Below are 19,410 nucleotides of genomic sequence, written 5' to 3'. Positions count from 1 at the left end.
TAAATCTCGCGAACTGCAACAAAAAAGGGACATTTTCTGATCTTGTCACCAAGAACCTTTTTCTTTAAAATGTGGCTGTATTGTTTTTAAATGACTACCCAGTAATGCTTTTTGCTGCAGCATTCTGCAGGATTCTTACTTTTGAAACTTCTTGCAAATTACTAAGATTTAAATACTGAATCAGCATATCATTGGTAAATATAAAGAACGAGATGCTCCACTTAAACAAGATTTTAAATGTGTATATCTATGTGTGTGTACATGTGCGTGTTTGTCCTTGATTGAGAATAGGGCGAGTCGAGGTGAAGAGGGTGGAAGTTAATGAGAGGTGAGTGTCTGAAACCCCCTCTCTCTTTTCCCCTCTCTCGCTCTCTCTCTCTCTCTCTGCTCCTGCAGTAATCCTCTTCTATAAATCTGCAATCCAATCAGCGTTGTCCACACTTACACACACACACACACACACACACACACACACACACACACACACACACACACACACACACACACACACACACACACACACACACACACAGCTTTTGGGAAGCCCATCTGTGTGTTAAGGCAATCTGCTTTATCATTATGATTACATTGGGCTCAGTTTACAGCACAGTGTGTGTGTGTATTCAAGCGCACTCTAGCTGCCTGACATTAATCACATTCCCATGGTTTGATGGCCTAAATAAAAAGAGGAATAATATTGTTGCTGTCCAATGAAAACTGCAGATCTCCAAAAGCATTTAAGAAATTTCTTAAATACAAGAAAAGGCCCCAGAAAACTTCAAATTAAATTAAATTTTTTTCTTTGCTTTTTTTGTACAGAGATCTGTGATATGAAAAAAAAGTTATTCTAAGAGATAAAATAAAAACACTGCTATAATTCTAAATTCATTTAAATTCATTTCTAAATATTGTCCCTTCCGAACCTGGATTTCTTTCATTTTCGGTGTGTCTGTGCTGTTCAAGTGTGTGTCTGTGCAAGTGTGTGTGAGAGAGAGTGCATATAAATCACGGCCAAATCCCATCAACACAGTTGGAGGTCAGATATCCTAAGGAAGTGTTCCTGTGATCTTATAGTGCATGTGTGCGTAAGAAAATGTGTTCCTTTTACTGTGTAAGTGAAAACGTGTGTGTGTGTGTGTGTGTGTAGGGGTAAAGGTTCAACTGAGGTAAGGTGACTTTTACCTTAATATTTAGTGTTAGTACTTTAATATTTAGTGTTAGTATTTTAATATTTAGTGTTAGCTTTTTAAGGCCATTTTTTAAAAATAAACTATTTTCACTGGATGTGTTGCTTTGTCACAGATGGACATACATAAGTATAAATAATAATAAACTATAACAGGTAATGAATTATGGCTGAGTTCAAGTGCTTCAGATTTAGAGTCCTGGTATTCCTGTCCCACAGATACGTCTTACTGGGAGGGACACCATTCTTATGGTAAGTTAGGCTACCTGCCGTGAGAAAGGACTACTCTGAGCTCGGTTTCAGGAGAAATAAAATTCTAAAAATTTAACAGAATTGCAAATCCCCAGATTGTATTTGTTCAGCACAAGTCTTGAGATAAATCCTCAAGTTGTTAACTTCACAGTCCTGCCCCCCCCCCCTCCCGTAGTTAGGGGATACTGTTATGTCATCGTGTAGGCTTGGCATATTTGCGGCAGCCGAATTCACAATAACAATATAATTTGCAGTTTGTTTTGAACCATAGAGGCGAAATAATGCTCCCCATTTTGGAGCCTAGTGTGTCTCTATCCATGTGTACAAATGTACTGTGTGACTTCAAGCCACGGACTGACTCCATAGCCCCTGGCAAACCTTTACACCTCTCATCACCAGACTTCACTGTCTGCCAACACACTCACATTGTGCTACTAACACTCCTCCTGGTGACTGGCCGAAGGTCTGCGTGAGAATGGCTTGCCAGACCTCTAATTGGCTTGACCCAGACTAACCCTGAAATCCTATTGGACTAAAACTTCCCAGTCTACAGCGCACACGGGAACAAACACACATGCATTTAAAATTAAAGGGCTTCATAAGACCCTAATAATGCACTAATCAATATTGTTCCTAAAGAATGTGCAATAATACAACAATAATAACAACATAATAAATCACAGTAATGTTCATTTAAGATAATCATGTTAGTCAGTGAGATCTTGAAGCATAATGTCCAAAATCCAGAGAGTGAAAACACGATCCAGAGAACAGACAGGCAAAGTTTGGGAAACCCACTTTTGGTTACACTAGGTTCTAATAAAGCCCATTTAAATTAAATACATATTCAGCTGTTTTTAAAGTGAAATAATGTACAACAAGTAACACTAAACACAGTAATAATATACTTATTTGTTTATACTAGTCCAATACCCCTGAATTATATAAATTATACAGAAAGCGCATACTTACAGTTAAACGTTCGCTTTCAGGGCATGTCATGCTATCTCTTATCCCGAGAAACTTTCAAAAGAGGAGGAGGAAGGATATGATAACGTTTGTCTATATTTAATGCGTCACACATTTCCTGTGTTTAAACATGAAACAAGAAGCGTATTTACAGTTTAAGCTCTAAAAATAACGCAAGACAGCCTCAGCAAAACCTGCCCGGAACAACATAAAGTCAGAACTGGTTTTGTTGGAGAACTTTAAAGTGAAATTTCACTTTGGTTGAAGCTTTTCATGCGTTCAGGTTTGACTGCACATACAGATGGCATGGAGAATAATTGTAATGGTAAAAGAGAATGTCCTTCAACAAAACGATGTGATTTAAAGCCTCTGCACTGCGACGCATTTGCACTACTGAAGTGTCCTTGAGCCACAAGTTGAATCCAAATTCCTTGTGATACTCTATATATACTAGGGAAAAAATATTCTCATTTTAGTTGCACTGTTTAATCATAACATATAGTTTACAGTGGATTTGTATGTTTTCTATATTGTGGCGTTTAAATGAGAATAATTTTTTTCCCAAGGGTAGGGAGTTAGGGTTTCCCAAAATTTGAAATAAAAAAAGAGTAGATATTAAAGGCTTGGTCGTACCATGGGGAACCCCTTCTTGATCCCAAACGACACTGAAGATCACCCTTAACTTGGATTTATAGGCAATTATTTAAAGAAACCGATAGAGGGCAGGTAAAAAAAAAAAAGATAAAAATACAGAATACTGGTGACACGAACAGCGGAAGATGGTTTGTAAAGCTGATAACATAAAAAGTGTTGTTAAAAATGTAAATTACTTCAAACTAATTTAACAGATAAGGCATATGAATTAAAAAAAATACACAAAGAAAGACACACATGCACACGACCGTTCTCCCCACATTTGAATAGATGGTGGAGAAAAGTTGGTTCTCTCCAAATAGTCTCAAACACGCACACATCCTGACCAATAAAAACTGGCTTTTGATGTCTCCAAATGCTTGCCTTTTCTTTCTCTTCTTCCGAGGTTTATAGAGGTCAAGTGTGACTTTTGTAGAAAACTCAACGTAGATTTATGGATTCAGTCACTTTTGTTTTGCCCTTTTTAAGTCATTCCCCCTTTCTTCTTTTGTGTCTGTGGTCTTCTTGTCAGTCTGTCTTACCTGGGGTTGTAGAGGGCATGTGCGTCTCTCATGTGGTTGGCCTCCAGTGGATCGTAGCTCTGGTGCATTCTCCAGGCGCCAGCGCCGCATTTACCATAAGACGACTTGGAGTTATCTTCACTGCTGCTGTTCACTAATGGCCCCTTCGATAAGTTCATTCTGTAGACAGAAGCAAAGTGAGAAACATAAGGATGGCGCTGACAATACAACAGAGAAAAGTAGGAAAACAGCAAGTGGGACTGTAAAGCCGAGACATGGCTCCTATGTGTTGCGTAAAAGCCATAAAAACTATCTGATGACACTGAAATCAGTTGTTCAGGGGCAATGGTAAAATAACAAAATAAAACTTAGGAAAAAAAAATAGAAACAGTGACAAATTACATTTTTGTGTGTTTCTGCTTTCTCAGTACCAGAATCTGATAAAAGGTTAAAGCGCTGTAGTAAACAAAACACTACTAAACTAAACACAAAATCTTTTTTCATTTTATTGTTTTAATAAAATACTTTCTTCAGCTCAACACAGTGACAAGCAAACAAAAATGAAATGGAAAAACAAAAAAAATCTTCAACACAAAATTACAATTAAGTGGATGACCACTGAATTACAGAGCGCGCTTGAAAGGGAACAGTAACAGGCACACATAATCATTCAGCCCTCAGTAAACATAAGAAAAAAAAACTATTATGATTCATGCAACTGCAGAGTTAGGACAGAGAGAGGCAGAAAAGAAAAAACATAAATACACAAAGAAAGGTCCAAGATTTACACATAGGGCAATTTGCAGAGAGCATCTCAAGTAGGCAGAAAGATGAGAAGCTCTCAGACAGACGCACAGGGGACAGATCAGAATTTTAAACTAGTACATGAGACTTTTGTCCCTGAGTTTTACCAGTTTTAACCTCAAAAAACCTTTTTAAATGGAGGAAATATAAAAGTAAAAGCATCAGAGGAAGAACTGCCATCCTTCAATCAAACCTAGTGTCGTCATCAGAAGCAGGGCTGTCGCCGGGGTGATAAGGTCACCACAGGCAACAGAATCAAAAGCATCCCTTACAAAAACAATTAAAGAAAAAGAAAAGAAGCAAAGAAAAGAAAAGAAAAAATTACATCACGGCTGGGCTTGTAATAAAATGATCTGAATGCCCTACTTTTAAACTATCGGGGGAAAATGAAGCGAGGGAAGTGGAAGGAAAAGCAGTTTCCTACCAGTGGATAAAATCTAGAAAAAACAGATACTAATTCAGATTTGGTACACTATGAAAGAAAACATATAGTAAGAAATTAATCCTTCAAAAATAGTGCAAAGATCTGAAGAGGTGCTTGCTTTTGAGCATTTATGCTTTTGCTTAATGAGAGCGATTATAATAATCACGTCTGCTAATACTAGCCCAATTAACCTAAGAATAATTATTGATTTAATATCAAAACTTTGCCAAAGAATTACAGAGCTGACGCCAACTAATAATTTCATCCCAAACATGTAAAAGTAGAAATCAGGGAGCACTTTGAGCTATGCATCGAAGTTAAAAGACAATGAATAAAATAATCTTTCTTTTTCAGATCTTTCTATTTTCTTTTTCTTATACTGTGACACTCCTGTTTGTGTGTGTTTCCTCCAGCAAAGTGTATCGGTAAACAGAGCAGGATGTTGGTATGTGTCGCAAACTGATAGACACGTGTTTACCACACAAACAACCAGCACATACGCACGTGTGTCTGAGTGTGAGATGTTGTCCCGCTGTGGGTTCCTGTTTATGTGAGGGCCACATAGACAGGCAGGTAGACAGACCAATGACTTGTCTGACAGCCATCCCTCTATCCATCCACAGAGCTGGGTTGGCTCAGTGAGAGGTGGAGGGCCAGGGTGTGTAATATGTAGGTTTTAGTTCCACTCTGGTGAATAGAAGGAATCGATATCTCTCTGCTGCTGCTGCTGCTTCAGACACTTATTGGCTTTGGTTGCAGTGTCACAATGCTATATAGACAGCCAACTATTAATTCTGTTGTTTTTTGTTTTTGGGTGGAGGTGGTGGTGGTGGTGGGAGAAGTGGTTCTGGTGTCACACCAAGGACTAAAGTATATCCACTATGAGGTGCATGTGATGCTGGGAATTATAAACCATTATAATCAATCAAAAACTTTCTGGCCGAACAAGTAACTCAGGTTTGCGGCAAAATTCGATCACCTTCTCCCGATCCGCCCGCTTACATTCTGAATTTTCTCCCTTGCCCACCTGTGTGTGCTAACACTGTGACCAAAGTACCCCAGATACTTTGCTGTGGGTTGCAAGACTGAAGACGAGGGCCACTTCTGACATCTAAAAACCAGACGGCGAGGTGATTTACTTTTATTTTTAACGACGGTATCTCCGCGACAATATTACAACATTACCCTTAGCGTTTATTATATGCCCACAGGCGCTGTATGGAAATCGGACTACATGAAGTATTTGCTTGAAAACGCTGTAGATTGTTCAGTACTGTGTTTTCATCTTGATTTGGGTTTACATTGTGTGCAACAGTTTGAGTCCTGTGTATGTAACACCAGCCATTTGGGTTCAACTGTCACATTTTGGCTGCAGGCATCTTAACTGCATCAGAAGTAACAGACGCTGTAACAGCTTTTTTAGACAGGGGCTGATATCAGAGAAATATATTATTATATTTAGGTTTAAACCATAAAAATCACGAACCACGAGAAATACATCTGAAAAGAAAACCTGAGTTTACAAAGTTTTATGATTAGTCTGTATTATGGTATTTTAGAGAAACCACAAAAAGCTCTGTCTGATATTTGTATTAACCTGGACTAAAACTGTTTAGGATTACCGAAAGAGATTCTGCTTTATCGCTTTATAACCACATAATCTGATTTTCCTAGTTCTTATTTCATTTTAGAAGAATGAAACTCATTAAAAAAGCATCTTAAAGCCAACAGACAATTCTTTACATGAGGCGTTTTTTTCTTTTTAAAAATTTAATTCAGCACATGTGAATCGTATACTAAAATAGAAACACAGTACTAAACATATGTAAAATGAAAATCTGAATTTTACACATTTTACATTTTTTTTTAAACATCATCAAATAATAAGTCAATTGAAAAATTCAATCCCACAAGTACTCATATATGTAAGAAATAGCTCATATCATAAATATTTAAATATGCATGTAGAGCAAAGGAGAGAATAAAAGAAAGGCGCATTAATGTATGTGATTCTACCTAACCTATTTCATGCTCCTGTCAGTACATGTAAGCAGCACAAGAACCAGCACATGCAGACATACTATGGATGTGTGGCGGTGTGTGTGTGTGTGTGTGTGCGTGTGTGTGTGTGAAAGCAAGGAGATCGTTGGTGTCTTTCTGATGCTCAGTGACTCGCTCATGTGTTGCTGGCCCATCTGTGAACAGAATGACCATGCCATGGTATGTGTGTACATATGTGTGTGTGCGTGTGTGTGTCTGTGTGTGTGTGACATGGTGATGCAGTGATTGATGAGACAGTTGCCATTCTTGCTAATGCAAAACGCACCTATCCCTGAAGGGAGCAAATGCCACAACACTCACACACACACACACACACACAAAGCAGCAACTGCCCTAGCTAATTACTCCTCTCGTCAGGGTAGTGTGACGTCTTGCAGTTACACAGACAATTTGTATGCATAAATATGGATAAACATACAGATATGAACACTAATAAATAACTGAACTAAAGACTAGCCAATCTCCTCTGCTGCATTAAAAACTCCCGATGATCCCATTGGTTTCCTCCTCGCAAATAAACTTGTTGGTTCTATTTTCATTTCTGCACTTCTTGTTGCAAATTGCTGACTTTTCTAGATCGTTTACATGGTTCTTATAGTATTTATACTTAGTCCCGATAACACTCAGCCTTATACTTGCCTGGAAAGTCTTAATGTGCAAGATCAAAAGTGGCTGTTTTAAATCAAGAAAAAAAGTCTGGTACAGACTTTTTGATATTTGGAAGTAATTAAAAGAATCATTAGATCACGATAAATACTGAGCGGATGCATATATTGATATACATATACGTCTGACGATGTTGCTCTGCGTGTGTCTGCATGTGCAGCAGGGCAGGTGGGGTTGAACGTAGCCCTCTGTGTGTGTCTGAGCGGATGTGGATGTGTGTGCACGTTAGCGTTAGCGACGGGAGCTGTTAGCGGGGCAGGCGGCAGATGGGCTGTCGGCCTTAATAGGGACTGAGCGGGTGCAGAAAGGTGACAGTTCCACAAGGGAGGGGGGGTGTGTAGAGGGAGAAGAGGAGCACGTGTGTGTGTGTGCGTGTGTGTGTGCGTGTGTGTGTGTGCGTGTGGGTGGGTGGAGGGCGCTGAATGGTAAAGGAAGATAGGGATAAAGAGAAAATGAATTATCTACTGCCATGAATAAAAGAGCGGATCAGCTACGCAGAGGAACACGCATCCTAAAGAAAAGAAGCATTTTTACCATGTAGGATTAGAGCATTTTTTTTATTAATGTAAACATAATTCACATAAATATTCCATGCACAAATACTTTAACATCTGATCTTTACTAAAGTTACCAGCGATGAAACTATGTTATTTTTTTTTTTTAAAATAGAGCGATATTTTGGAATAAGCAATAAACGTATATAAACGATTTTATTTAAGCTACATCAAACTAAAAGTGAAAGTTTTTAAAAATGTCAAATACAATTTAACTATTGTGTGAAAGCGTAAACGCAGTTAATAGACACAAATGCGCTCTCACTCACTGTCTCTCGCTCACACACACACATACACACATGCACAGAAACAAGGCCTTAATAACACACATAGTTTTCTTGTTTTTACATGTGCAAAATAATGAACTGTATATTAACATGTGGCATCTTCTCACACATGCACGGATGTGTGTCAAAGCTGAACCGTTGGTACAGTTGGAGGGACCAACAAGTACTGATGCTGTTGGGCTTGTTTGTTTGTTTTTTTTCTTAAATAAAATTAAAAAAATAAACGAGTTATTTTGTGTGATCAACATATTTGTTAGAGACAATTTCCTTTTCACAAAAACACCAAAAGCTGTGAATAATGAGGTAAATATACATATATATGTTGTTATGTACGTTTCATTTTTTGTGTATAATGAAGCGGGTGGAATAAACTTAATTAATGAAATTAATAAGTTCGGGGCAGGAAGCAAGAAAGCGTAAAAAAAACCTTTCTTCAGTCTTCAGTGTGTAACTGTAAAAATCTTGTCTAATAACTAGAAATCAAAATTCCCTGATTCAAAGAATATACACTTTTGTTGAGCAGCTTAATATCTGAATATACAGTACATTTGGGAAGAACAAATACTTCTGAAAATCGTCATGTGATTGTAGTTTATTTGTATGGTGCATCTGATAAAGTTGGCATAGAGAGAAACCTAGTGCACAGACAGGAGATAGAAAGAGTGAAAGAAAAAAAGTGCAAGACAGATGAAAAAAGCAGCAAAAACTAGAGAACTAAACCATGAGGTGGGGTGTGGGCTGGTCTGTCATTCTCTCCCCATCAGGCACACACATGAAGCATGATGGGAGGATGAGAGGAGGAATATTTCACTGTCAGTTGGAAGGCGGCATGGTCATTCATTTCTTTCTCTCTCTCTTAGTAGCTATCCCTTTCCCGTTCTACTGTATCTTCCCTTTTTTGTCTTTTTGAACCCCTCTTACACACTGTCGAAACAATGACAATTTAATCATACTTTCAGCTTGGCCGTGCAGAGGGAGAGAACAACCCAAGCAGCGAAACCATAGGGCTCTCCCCATGGGCAGCACAACAGAAAAGTGCCATAGACAGACAAGGGGTTTGAACCTTCACCATTCTCGTGATCCTCTTTAACTCATGGACACACTTTTACACTTTACACACACACATAGAGACATACACACACCTCACCTCTCCATCTAAATCTGCTCTATTGTGGCCCGGTCTGCGCTGTCTCCTCCTATTAGGACTGAGGAGCAGCATTAGAAGCCCTAAGCACAACACGATGGGTACGCACACACTCATGCATACACCAGTCACCGGATCTAAAGCGTAACTCAATAGCTCATCTGGTTGAACTTGATAAAATTCAAATTTAGTGACTCCTTTTCTGAAAACAATAATAACACAGACACCAAAGAAACCCCACAATGTATATAGCAATTCTAAGAAAACGTAATTTAGTTTAAAGCAACGTTTGTTAAAATCAAGCAGATGCATCTACAAAGACACAGTTCAAATTTGCACAGGTGCAAAACATCCTCTTTTTATTCTGCATTTCTTGAAACTATATACTTGGTCATAGCAGATTTGAAAAGACGGAAAAGTCAGCAGCATTACGGAGAGTAATTCTCAGACGGAGCATAAATGATTTGATAGAACGTGATAATAGTAATAATTGAATTCACATTTTGATGTATGGATGACGGAGATGTATGGATGATGGAACGTGGGGAATGAGAGGATGAGCGCTGTGGAGAGGAGAAGAGGAGATAAGATGAGCGACATTGCCTCTCACTATATATCACTCTCTCTCTCTTTTTTTTTGATCACCTCTTTGGCATTCAACCGTGCATTCACACACACACACACACACACACACACACACACACACACACACACACACACACACACACACACACACACACACAGATTCACCACCAGTGTGGCAAAATGGCTAATTGCAGTGTGCGTGCGTGTGTGTGTGTGTTTGTGTCACATCTGGTACAGTCTCCCTTACTGCTCTTTCAACACATAAAGGCCGGCACTGACCCGTGACATACTCAGACACACACAGAGCACTGATGGATTGGACATAAATCAGACAAATTCACATCATCAAGGCTCATCCCATTTTGCTCTGTCATCTCTCAGTGGCTTTCTAAGTGTGTATGAGACAATGCATTTTTAATATCTACATCCACATATGTAGACGCATGTGTGTGTAAGAATAAGTCACTGCATTTTTAACATTTTGATAACTTTAACCTGCAAATGGTAAGATCTGTGTGTTTATTGTTATGCATTAGTGTTAAGAGTGTGTGTTGCTGTGGGCATTCATGCTTACACGTGTGTCCAGCGGACCTCCTGAGTGCTGGTGTCAGACAAAAGCAAACCCCCTCCCTTCCTTCCCACTTCGCTCTGTCTGTCTCTCTCATTGCGTCTCTCTCTCCCTCTCTCTCTCTCTCTCTCTCTCACACTCTCTACCTCTCTCTTTCTCTTTACGGGACCAAATTACCACTGGAATGCCCGGACCCTTCACATGAGAGCGAGGCCGCCGTAAGCATGAGTGCGTGCGTTTCTCTGCGCGTGTGTTTGCAGGCAAATGCAAAAAAACTGACAGACAACAAATTCCATAGGGACAGACAGGCGGGCAAAGAGACAAAAAGAACAACACTTCCTCATATAGGCCATCAATAGGTCACACATACAAAATGGGAGCATGCAGGCACGAAACCGCGGATGGCAACAAACAGATGCAAATTGCACGCTCACACACTCACAGACACACACACGCGAGCGCGCGCAGCCAGCAAATCAGCACGGCACATATTGACATGCTTTGACAGATGAATTAAGTAAATGATTTTATAAGGAGATTAAAAGGATTTTAATTTACGCAATCTCTCTTTGGTCCCCCCTGTCCCTCCCTGCAGTCAGCTTTACCTCTCTTTCTCTCTCTCTCTCTCTCGTTACTGCATATCCCACTTCATAAGCTGAAAAATAAGGTCCAGCGACTAAGATTAAGGAAAAGAAAAAGATGGGAAAAAACCATTAAATGCTTTTCATTGTCTAATCAAAAGCAAGACATATTATCTCTTTATTCTGAATAACAAAACATATGTATATTTCGCTGTCGCACATTTAAACAACAAACGGTCAAAGCATCAGACGGTTGGCCTTCGAGTTTGATTTTTTCTCAATTGAATTTCTTTCGCGGTTTCATATAAAGTAGTTTGCCTCATCAGGAAAATCAGGAAAAGTGAATCACTGTATGATGGCCAATGCACTTTTCCAAACGTGAACTAAAACAGTGGCATTTGTCGTAGCAGAACAAGAAGCAACACAACATTACGTGTGAAAATCTGGTGCCTGAATCATATTATATATATTACTGTAAGTAAAAAAAAATGTTTGTTTTTCTGGCACATCTTAATTTAGTCTGATGAACGACTTTAACATTGTTTAACCTGAAACAGATTTTTATTTTTATTTTTTTTTACTCACAATCACAAATAATTTCTTTCCTCTACATTTCCATGTATTTAAAAAGAATTAAATCCAGACACATCAGATTGGAGAATAATTCCTAATCAAATCATATGTGCTCCCTTGTGCTTCTCTTCATTACTGCACTACTAAACCTTTGCCTGACTGATCAGCCACTGTGCAGTTCTCACCACCCGTCCGTTCTCCCTCACACCCACTGTTAAAAACACCAAAATCACTAAAGTCACTGTGGGAAATATATTTTAATGATATGCAAATGTTATGTATATGGTGGCATGAGGGGAATGCAATTATGTTAACAGCTTAAGTGGTACTTGTTGTTATTATTATCAGTATGATCATCATTATCCCTAATATTTTAATTAGTATAGGAAAGCAGTGCCTTAGAGCAAAGAAGGGAACGCCTGAGCCGGGAACAGAGAACGGTGGGTGGATGGATCGATGGATGGATGAATGGATGTGTGAAGGAGCGGACGCACAGATGACGGGACCAGAGGGCTCTCTAGAAAACGTTTGAGTGGCAACAGCTTACGTACACTTGCTGAATCACACGCAGGTAAAGCAGACACATCTCATTGCCAAATGTCTGTCAGGAAAGTGTGTTTTTCAGTGAGTGTATTGATGCTTGATGTCTAAACACAGTTTTCACACTTCTTGTCCATTAAGAAGCAAATCCAGTTCAGAAGTTTTTGAAAAATTTGAATTCTCTGCCTTAATCTGATAAAAAAAATAAAAAAAATCAAGACTCTTACACCTGAACCGTTACAGGTCCTTAAATTCCACCCCACTGTTTTGTAGTTGAAGGACCAACATAGAGAAAGCTTGTTTAGATGCAATCCACAGGGTTAAATCCTTGTAAAGTGTCCTAAATTCAGATTTTGCTCTACTGAAAATTCAGTCATTCCCTCTAAAAAGGGAACTGAAATGATTGATATTCTCAGACTCTCTAAAAGCTTGATTGGTCATACCGCAGTGATATTAAAATAATCATTTAAAAAAAAAATCCTGCACATATTATGAACATTTTAATTTGTGCTCTTTAAGCATTTACTTGTTCAGAAGGGGCAATTTCTCATATTTGCTTAAATGACATTTCAATTCAAACAGACTGAAAGTTAAAAGACAATTTTTTAAAATTAAAAATATAACAAAAGAATATTTTAATGTAAAGTAGTGGTACAGTTTATCTCCGTTTATTCTCTTAAAAATGCCTCTATATTCAAAATGCTTTACAAGTGAGTGGGGCGTGTGTGTTTTAAAACAAATGACGAGAAAGATTGAAAATAAAATGAAAAATTGCCTCTTTAAAAAATGTTACAGATACCATTTTGGGAAATATTACAGTACAACATTTTGCATTAGCTTCTGCTCTGACTTTGTTCTTTCAGTTTTCCCACTTCCGACTCTCTACCGTAAAAAAAAAAACACCTAAACTGTGGCTTTGATTTAGTGTCACTCATTCAAATTTAGTTCTAAGTGGAAATTGGTTAAATCTAAGCATGTGTTTTAAATCTATACATATACGTTTATATATATAAATGACCATAAAATCTTTGCTTTATTTATGAGCTTTTCAAATTCAAAAAGGTGACTGCCAATAATTTTATACATACAGACAAAACAGGTCTGTCCGGCTACTGAATCACACACGCACAGTGTCGGAGGAATGTTTCATCTTGTCCTGTTTAAGAAAAGAGTTAAGCAAATACTGCTATACTTTAATCATTTGTTTGTTGGCTCTAATTTTGTTTTTTAAATAATTGTGCACACAATAATCTAATCAAGCAAACTGCTGTCCACTCTGCCAATCACTTAATCTACATTTTGCACATACATCTAAAAGAGCAAAGCATTGGCGAAAGGAGCAGCTCAGCAGCACTCGTGTGTTTGTGTGTGTGTGACTGTCTCTAATTCCTGAGCGGGGCCACACGCTGAGCTGCCCGTCTGAAATTCTACCTCCTCTGGCATTTAAGAGCGCAGCTCTCCCCCTTTCCCTCTCCCTCCTCTCTTATGGGCCCTTTCCTACACGTTGCTCCTGTAACCTTAATGCCCTGTTATCTCGCGGATTCTCTGCTTGGATGAACACATACTTTAACCACACATGCATAAGCATAAACACATGCACAGGTACACACATGCAGACATGTACTGAGAAAGTTTGTCCCAAGAACAGCCTGACTTCAAGTAAAGTGTTTGTTGAAAACAGCGAAAGTGAAAATGGAGCAAACAATGTGTGTTTGCAGGCAGGTGTGTTGTGCGTATGTCTCACTTTCAGGTGAAAGGACAGAAATTTTGCTCCTCTGCCCACTAAGTAAGAACTGCTGTCCAGATACTGCAGCCACACACTCACACACACACACACACACACACACACAAAGACAAGAGTGAACGCGTGCTACCTGACAACAGAAACAACCTTGACACGGTGCCGGCCACCTCCGCTGCATACCAGCACATACACTCACTCACTGACTCACACAGTCACTTACAGTGGAAGACAATGGCAATGACAAGTTGGATGATCAATAAAAGGATAATAGTAAAAGGTAAAATTTACCTACTCTTGTTCAGAGTGCATTAAAAAACACTCGGATAACGGGTGTCCTACCGAATCCATCGGCGATACCGGGTCATTGTCATGTCAACCTCCTCAGGGTAAATGGCAAGAAATTAAAAACAAAAAAAAATCAAAGTTTTTTTTTTTATATCTCTCCTCTCTCTTCTTTTCTCTTCTTTCTCTGATCTTCCTCTCTTTCGGTCCTTCCTTCCACTTGGAGTGAGCAATACAATTACCGGGCTCTGCGCTGCCTGCACTGATCAGCTCTGCGTGTGTGCGTAGAAGTGAGGGAGCATGTGTATGCAGTGTGTATGTGAGAGTGAGAGAGAGGGGGCTATAGGCACACACACAGCCAGCTAGTCAGGCAGTTGGGACAGAAAGCTGTGCTGCTGTCCTAATCAACGACTTAAAGCCCCGATAGCGGCTCATGAATATTAAGCAGCATTTTGCATATGTAGTCCCTCAGGTCCCAGTTGTGCTGTGATTGGTGGGTGCTTCACCAATAGCTGCAGGGAGGGGCGGAGAAAGGGGTGGAGAAAAGAAGGGAGAGCGAGGGAGAGAGGGAGAAGAGCAGGTGGAGAGGGAGGGATCAGACAAAGAGCACGGAGGAAAAGGGAGAATGAGGGAATCAGGAAGGAAAGGAGGAAGCAGAGAGGAGAATGAGACAGGTGCGAGAAAGGTTTAAAGCAAGACAACCTGCTCTCCTTTTACTTAATTTCTTTCTCTCTTTATCAATCCATCTCTCTGACCTTTCTTCACTGGTCTCTCACTACCCTGGTCACTCCTGCTCTCTGCATGCACCTGCATAGGTAAAATTACATTCTCACATAAACTGTAATGTTAAAAACTGACAATATATTTCTTTCTAACAGTGTAAAAAAAAGTTTCAAACCAAAAAGCTGACCCTCTTTCAAATAAGGTCTAAACCACATAAGTTACACCATGTTATTAGGATGTTTTAAGGACGCAGATACTGATTTGTGCTCAAACGGAAAACACAAAACTGACCTAATCAAATCCAGAGAAATGCAAGATCAAATAGTGTATGCTTGACCATGAACCCAAAGCTTGAATACTGTGTCACACCGTAAACACACAGGCACAGCGCAGCAGAACCCATCGCAGCCCAGCAGTAAAATATGAGATTATAGCAATTCCAGAGCGCTTGTCCTTTGTTGTGGAATGATTTGGGCATGATTGGAACAAGGTTTTCCCTGCTGCTTGCTGTTTTGTCAAGTTCACTTTCATCTCTACACCAGCAGGCTGTGTATTCCCAGTATTTCCGAGCACCTTGGAATGAGAGTATAGGTACTGCGACTGGGATTCTCCAGGAAAAATTAGCTCACCGCTTCTCAGTTTTAGAGCAAGGAGGAGACAGCGGAAAAGAGAAAAGGGAATGCAAGGAGAGCGGGAAGGGCCTTGTGAAAAGGGAAAAATCGGAACCCCGCAGGGACACTCCGAATGATACACGCACTTTCTGTCTTCTTTCCTTTCTTTTTAACTAATGTCTTCCTCCTTTCGATTAGACTTTTTCAACACTTGGGTACCCCTGCACATGGGATGGCGGGGGAGAGAGAAGTGTAGCGAATACAGGGAGACACAGAGAATGGAATCGGAGGGGGTGGAGGGGGTGGTGATGTTGTTGGTAGAGGGGGGGGGGGGTGCAAAGATGAAAGAGAGTGGTTGTGATTAGCAGCTTTGGAATAGTACAGATAATAAAATATTTCCTGAAACCAATCTCAGCTTTGATGTACATGTGTGTGTATGTGTGTAACTACTGCCTTTTCTTTCCCTGTTTTTCTTTGACAAACACAGAGTCCAATCATTAACATTTCAACTGCTTAACAGAAAAACTGTTACTAAAACATTGAAGTTAGCGCACTAAATATTCTTCATATTCTTCTTAGCGTAGGATATGTGTATTGGTTTTGCTGATAAAGCATTTGTCTCTAGCTGCATGGAGAACTCAGTACCTGTTAGCCATAGAACTGTTCAGTTCAATGCCATTTTAAAGGTAATATGATTATAGCTTAATACATGTGTGTGACATGGAGAATTTTTGACATTATTGTGCTGAAAGACCCTGTGAAACTGAGCTTAACTGCCTTCACATGGGCACAATCAGGGTCTTTACAAGAATAAATACATATTTAGAAGTTGTTTCGGAAGCCGACAAAGTAAAGATCCACAGACCACATACAAAAACAAACACGCTCATAGTCACAGACTCCTTGCACAGATGTACCTTTGCCATTTACATAGAAGGATAGGAATTCAAATACATGTCTTTACAGATATATAGCTGTTAGGTTTGTGTACACACATACACATGCAGGCATACAAACATACACGCAGTTATGATGTATCCAGAGGCTTATAAGCATCGACAAAGATGAGTGTGAATCAATGCTGCCGTCACTACTGTGCAAACAAATCCTTTACCAAAACCTCAGTGTCTAACACACTTGTGAATACACAAGTACACACACACACACACACACACACAAAATCTCAGTTTCAGTGCAGAAAGTCCAAAATGTTCTGTCTAACACATTTATTTAAAATAAGAACTACAAATCATACATTGAATTAAACAATTAGAAGCCTGCGGGTTGTAAAATATCAACGAATGACTATATAAATATTTGAAGAGCAGTGTTTTGACGCACACAGAAATCATTAATATTTGTCAAAGATGAACTGGTTGTGTTCATGGAGGCGTAATTTTTAGTTAGTTTATGTTACAAAATATTCAATGATTCTTTAATTTATGCAGTTTGTGTGGAAAGTGATTTCTACTGAATGATAATTTAAGCACAAGCAGCAATGTGGTAAAACATAAGAACGCTGTCTAAGAATGAGCTTTCACTGTGCATGTGTGGTGAGTGATGCCTTACAAAGCTTTGCCTTTTATGTAAATACAGAAAAAAAATGTTACGATGAACAATAACATCATGTCATGCACACAATGCCACAAACAGAGCTGTATTCCTTAAAATTCATCAACTGGTGCACACACAAAAGGCCCATATGGTCCTAAAGCTTCTGAATCATCTTTGTAGAGACCATCATAAAATTCTTCTGATTTTGGTTGAACCCTAAAACAGCCGTTACTTTTTCTGTCTTTCTGCCTCACTCCTCTTTTCCTTCTCTGACCCCTATCCTCCCCACCCCCATAGACTATTGATTGACTCTCAGTCAGTGTGTGTATGTTGACAGTGACCCCTTTAGGCCACTTTTCTCTATAACTGGACAAACCATAAACATCTTAAACACAAACCTGTAACTCAAAAAGCCAAGGTGATACCTTGTGCATCCACGATGTGTGCATATGTGATTGCTGGTTAACAGACAATATTTCCATGCACAATGCTGCAGAAATATAACTGCATATAACAACATAAAAACAAAAAATATGCAACTCAGTCAAAGCACCGTGTAAAAACAGCATTTTATCATAATTAATAATTGTATGCATGAGTAAATGGACTTGCTGGAATCACTTTAAAAGTCCATTTACAATGTAAAACCCATTGAGCTCGGTAAGTGCTGGCATCTCACTCTTCTCTTGTCTGCCAGTGTTTGTAAATCTGTGTGTGGGTGTGTGTGTTTTGACCCTGCGGTGGCAGCCTGTTGACATCTATGGAAGAATTATCCATCGCAACTCTCGCTGACATCAATCAAACTACTCAATAGGCCACAGCAAGTTCATTCAGAGCCTTGTATTGTGAGCGGTTATATGTGCGTCTTTGCTGGTCAAAACAATCTTTAACAAATTCAAGACGTGGCCACTTAGGAAGCTGACCCCAGGCCACCCATCGACGCATGTGCCAGTCATGAACAAAGCACTAGACTGAGGCAACAACTGCAAACAAAGTACTTTCAACAATAATAAAACAGAGCATTTGTTCTTGATAATTAAAGAACATTTGCTGTTTTTATTAACATTTAAGCATTTAAGATAGGTTTAAGTAAGTACTACGAGCAGGACAAACATCTGACATTTTAATGTTAAAATGAGAACTAAAAAGTTAAGCTGTTCCAAAAGTGAAATGAAGCAATTTGGAAATTTCACACATTACTGAACTTTGCTTTTGTAGAAAAGAGGGGGGGGTGAGGCAGATGGAGGGAGTGAGAGTAAGAAATTGCACATCACTTCAAGCCAACAGAGGGAGCTATGGACTCTGGTCAGTTTGCAGCCAACAGCAGCACAAAGACTCACAACTCGTGTGTGCATGGCTGTTTGTAGGAATGTAGCTAAAAATATGCAAGATTAAGTCACAATATCATTCATCGTGAAAACCAACAAAAATAAACAAAAATACATAAAAGAACACAAACTCTCAAAGATACACACACAATACAAAGCTACACCGCCAACAGGATCAGGGGAGATGGAGCAGAGTTATCTGATAGCTTTGTCAGCAGGTACAGCAGGACACAGTGTGGATATGGACAATTTGAACAAAGACCCCTGCCTGCTTCTCCAACCTGAACCCAGACTAGAGCAAAAGGCAGGGAGAAATGAAGAGTGAGAAGGAGACAGGGAGAAAAACAGAGCAAGAGAAGCCAATAGGAAAAAGCGAGAGATCTGTAGACTTGAAAAGACATCTCTGTCACTAACGTGACTGATGGCTGTAATAGCAATGAAAGGGTTTGAAGTCACAAGGTGTTATTAGATAAACAGAGTTTAAGCTGCAGTTCATTTTCAGGCTGTGTGAGTGTAAAACAGCAAAGGAAAAAACTTGCCCTCTGGGCAATATATTTTATGTATTATATATATTACAGGATATAATCCACTAGGATAATCAGAAAATAAAATATTTTAGTAGTCATAAAGAATTATTTTTTAAAAGAGTGATGAATATATTTGGGATTATTCATACAAAATAAATATCTAAAAAATGTTTTACAAATATTTAAAAATGACCTCTTTGATTGAGTTTTGTCATAGCAGCAATGTTTGTCTATGTAAACTAAATGGGCCCTAATTACTGTGCTACATCTTACTTCCTGAATTGTACTTAGCC

The 19,410-nt window shown here is 39.1% G+C and overlaps 1 protein-coding gene across 8 annotated transcripts in view; it reads right to left on the bottom strand.

The window, feature by feature from the left end:
* esrrga (estrogen-related receptor gamma a) overlaps window positions 1-19,410 on the bottom strand; it is a 156,518-nt gene that overhangs the window by 57,141 nt on the left and 79,967 nt on the right. For 2 of the 8 annotated variants that reach the window (XM_040011283.1, XM_040011285.1), the window contains exons 1-2: window positions 14,385-15,269; window positions 3,583-3,741 (exon numbers count right to left, since the gene is read on the bottom strand). In XM_040011283.1, coding sequence (XP_039867217.1) covers window positions 3,583-3,741; window positions 14,385-14,440 — 215 coding nt within the window. In that variant the 5' untranslated portion in view covers window positions 14,441-15,269. The other 6 variants (XM_040011284.1, XM_040011286.1, XM_040011288.1 and 3 more) reach the window with 4 other exon arrangements.

The sequence above is a fragment of the Simochromis diagramma genome, unplaced genomic scaffold (assembly GCF_900408965.1).
Source record: "Simochromis diagramma unplaced genomic scaffold, fSimDia1.1 OVJJ01000603.1, whole genome shotgun sequence".
In the NCBI taxonomy this organism is placed as follows: domain Eukaryota; kingdom Metazoa; phylum Chordata; class Actinopteri; order Cichliformes; family Cichlidae; genus Simochromis; species Simochromis diagramma.
Note: the sequence above shows the minus strand (reverse complement) of the source record. Positions and strands in the feature narration are given on the sequence as shown.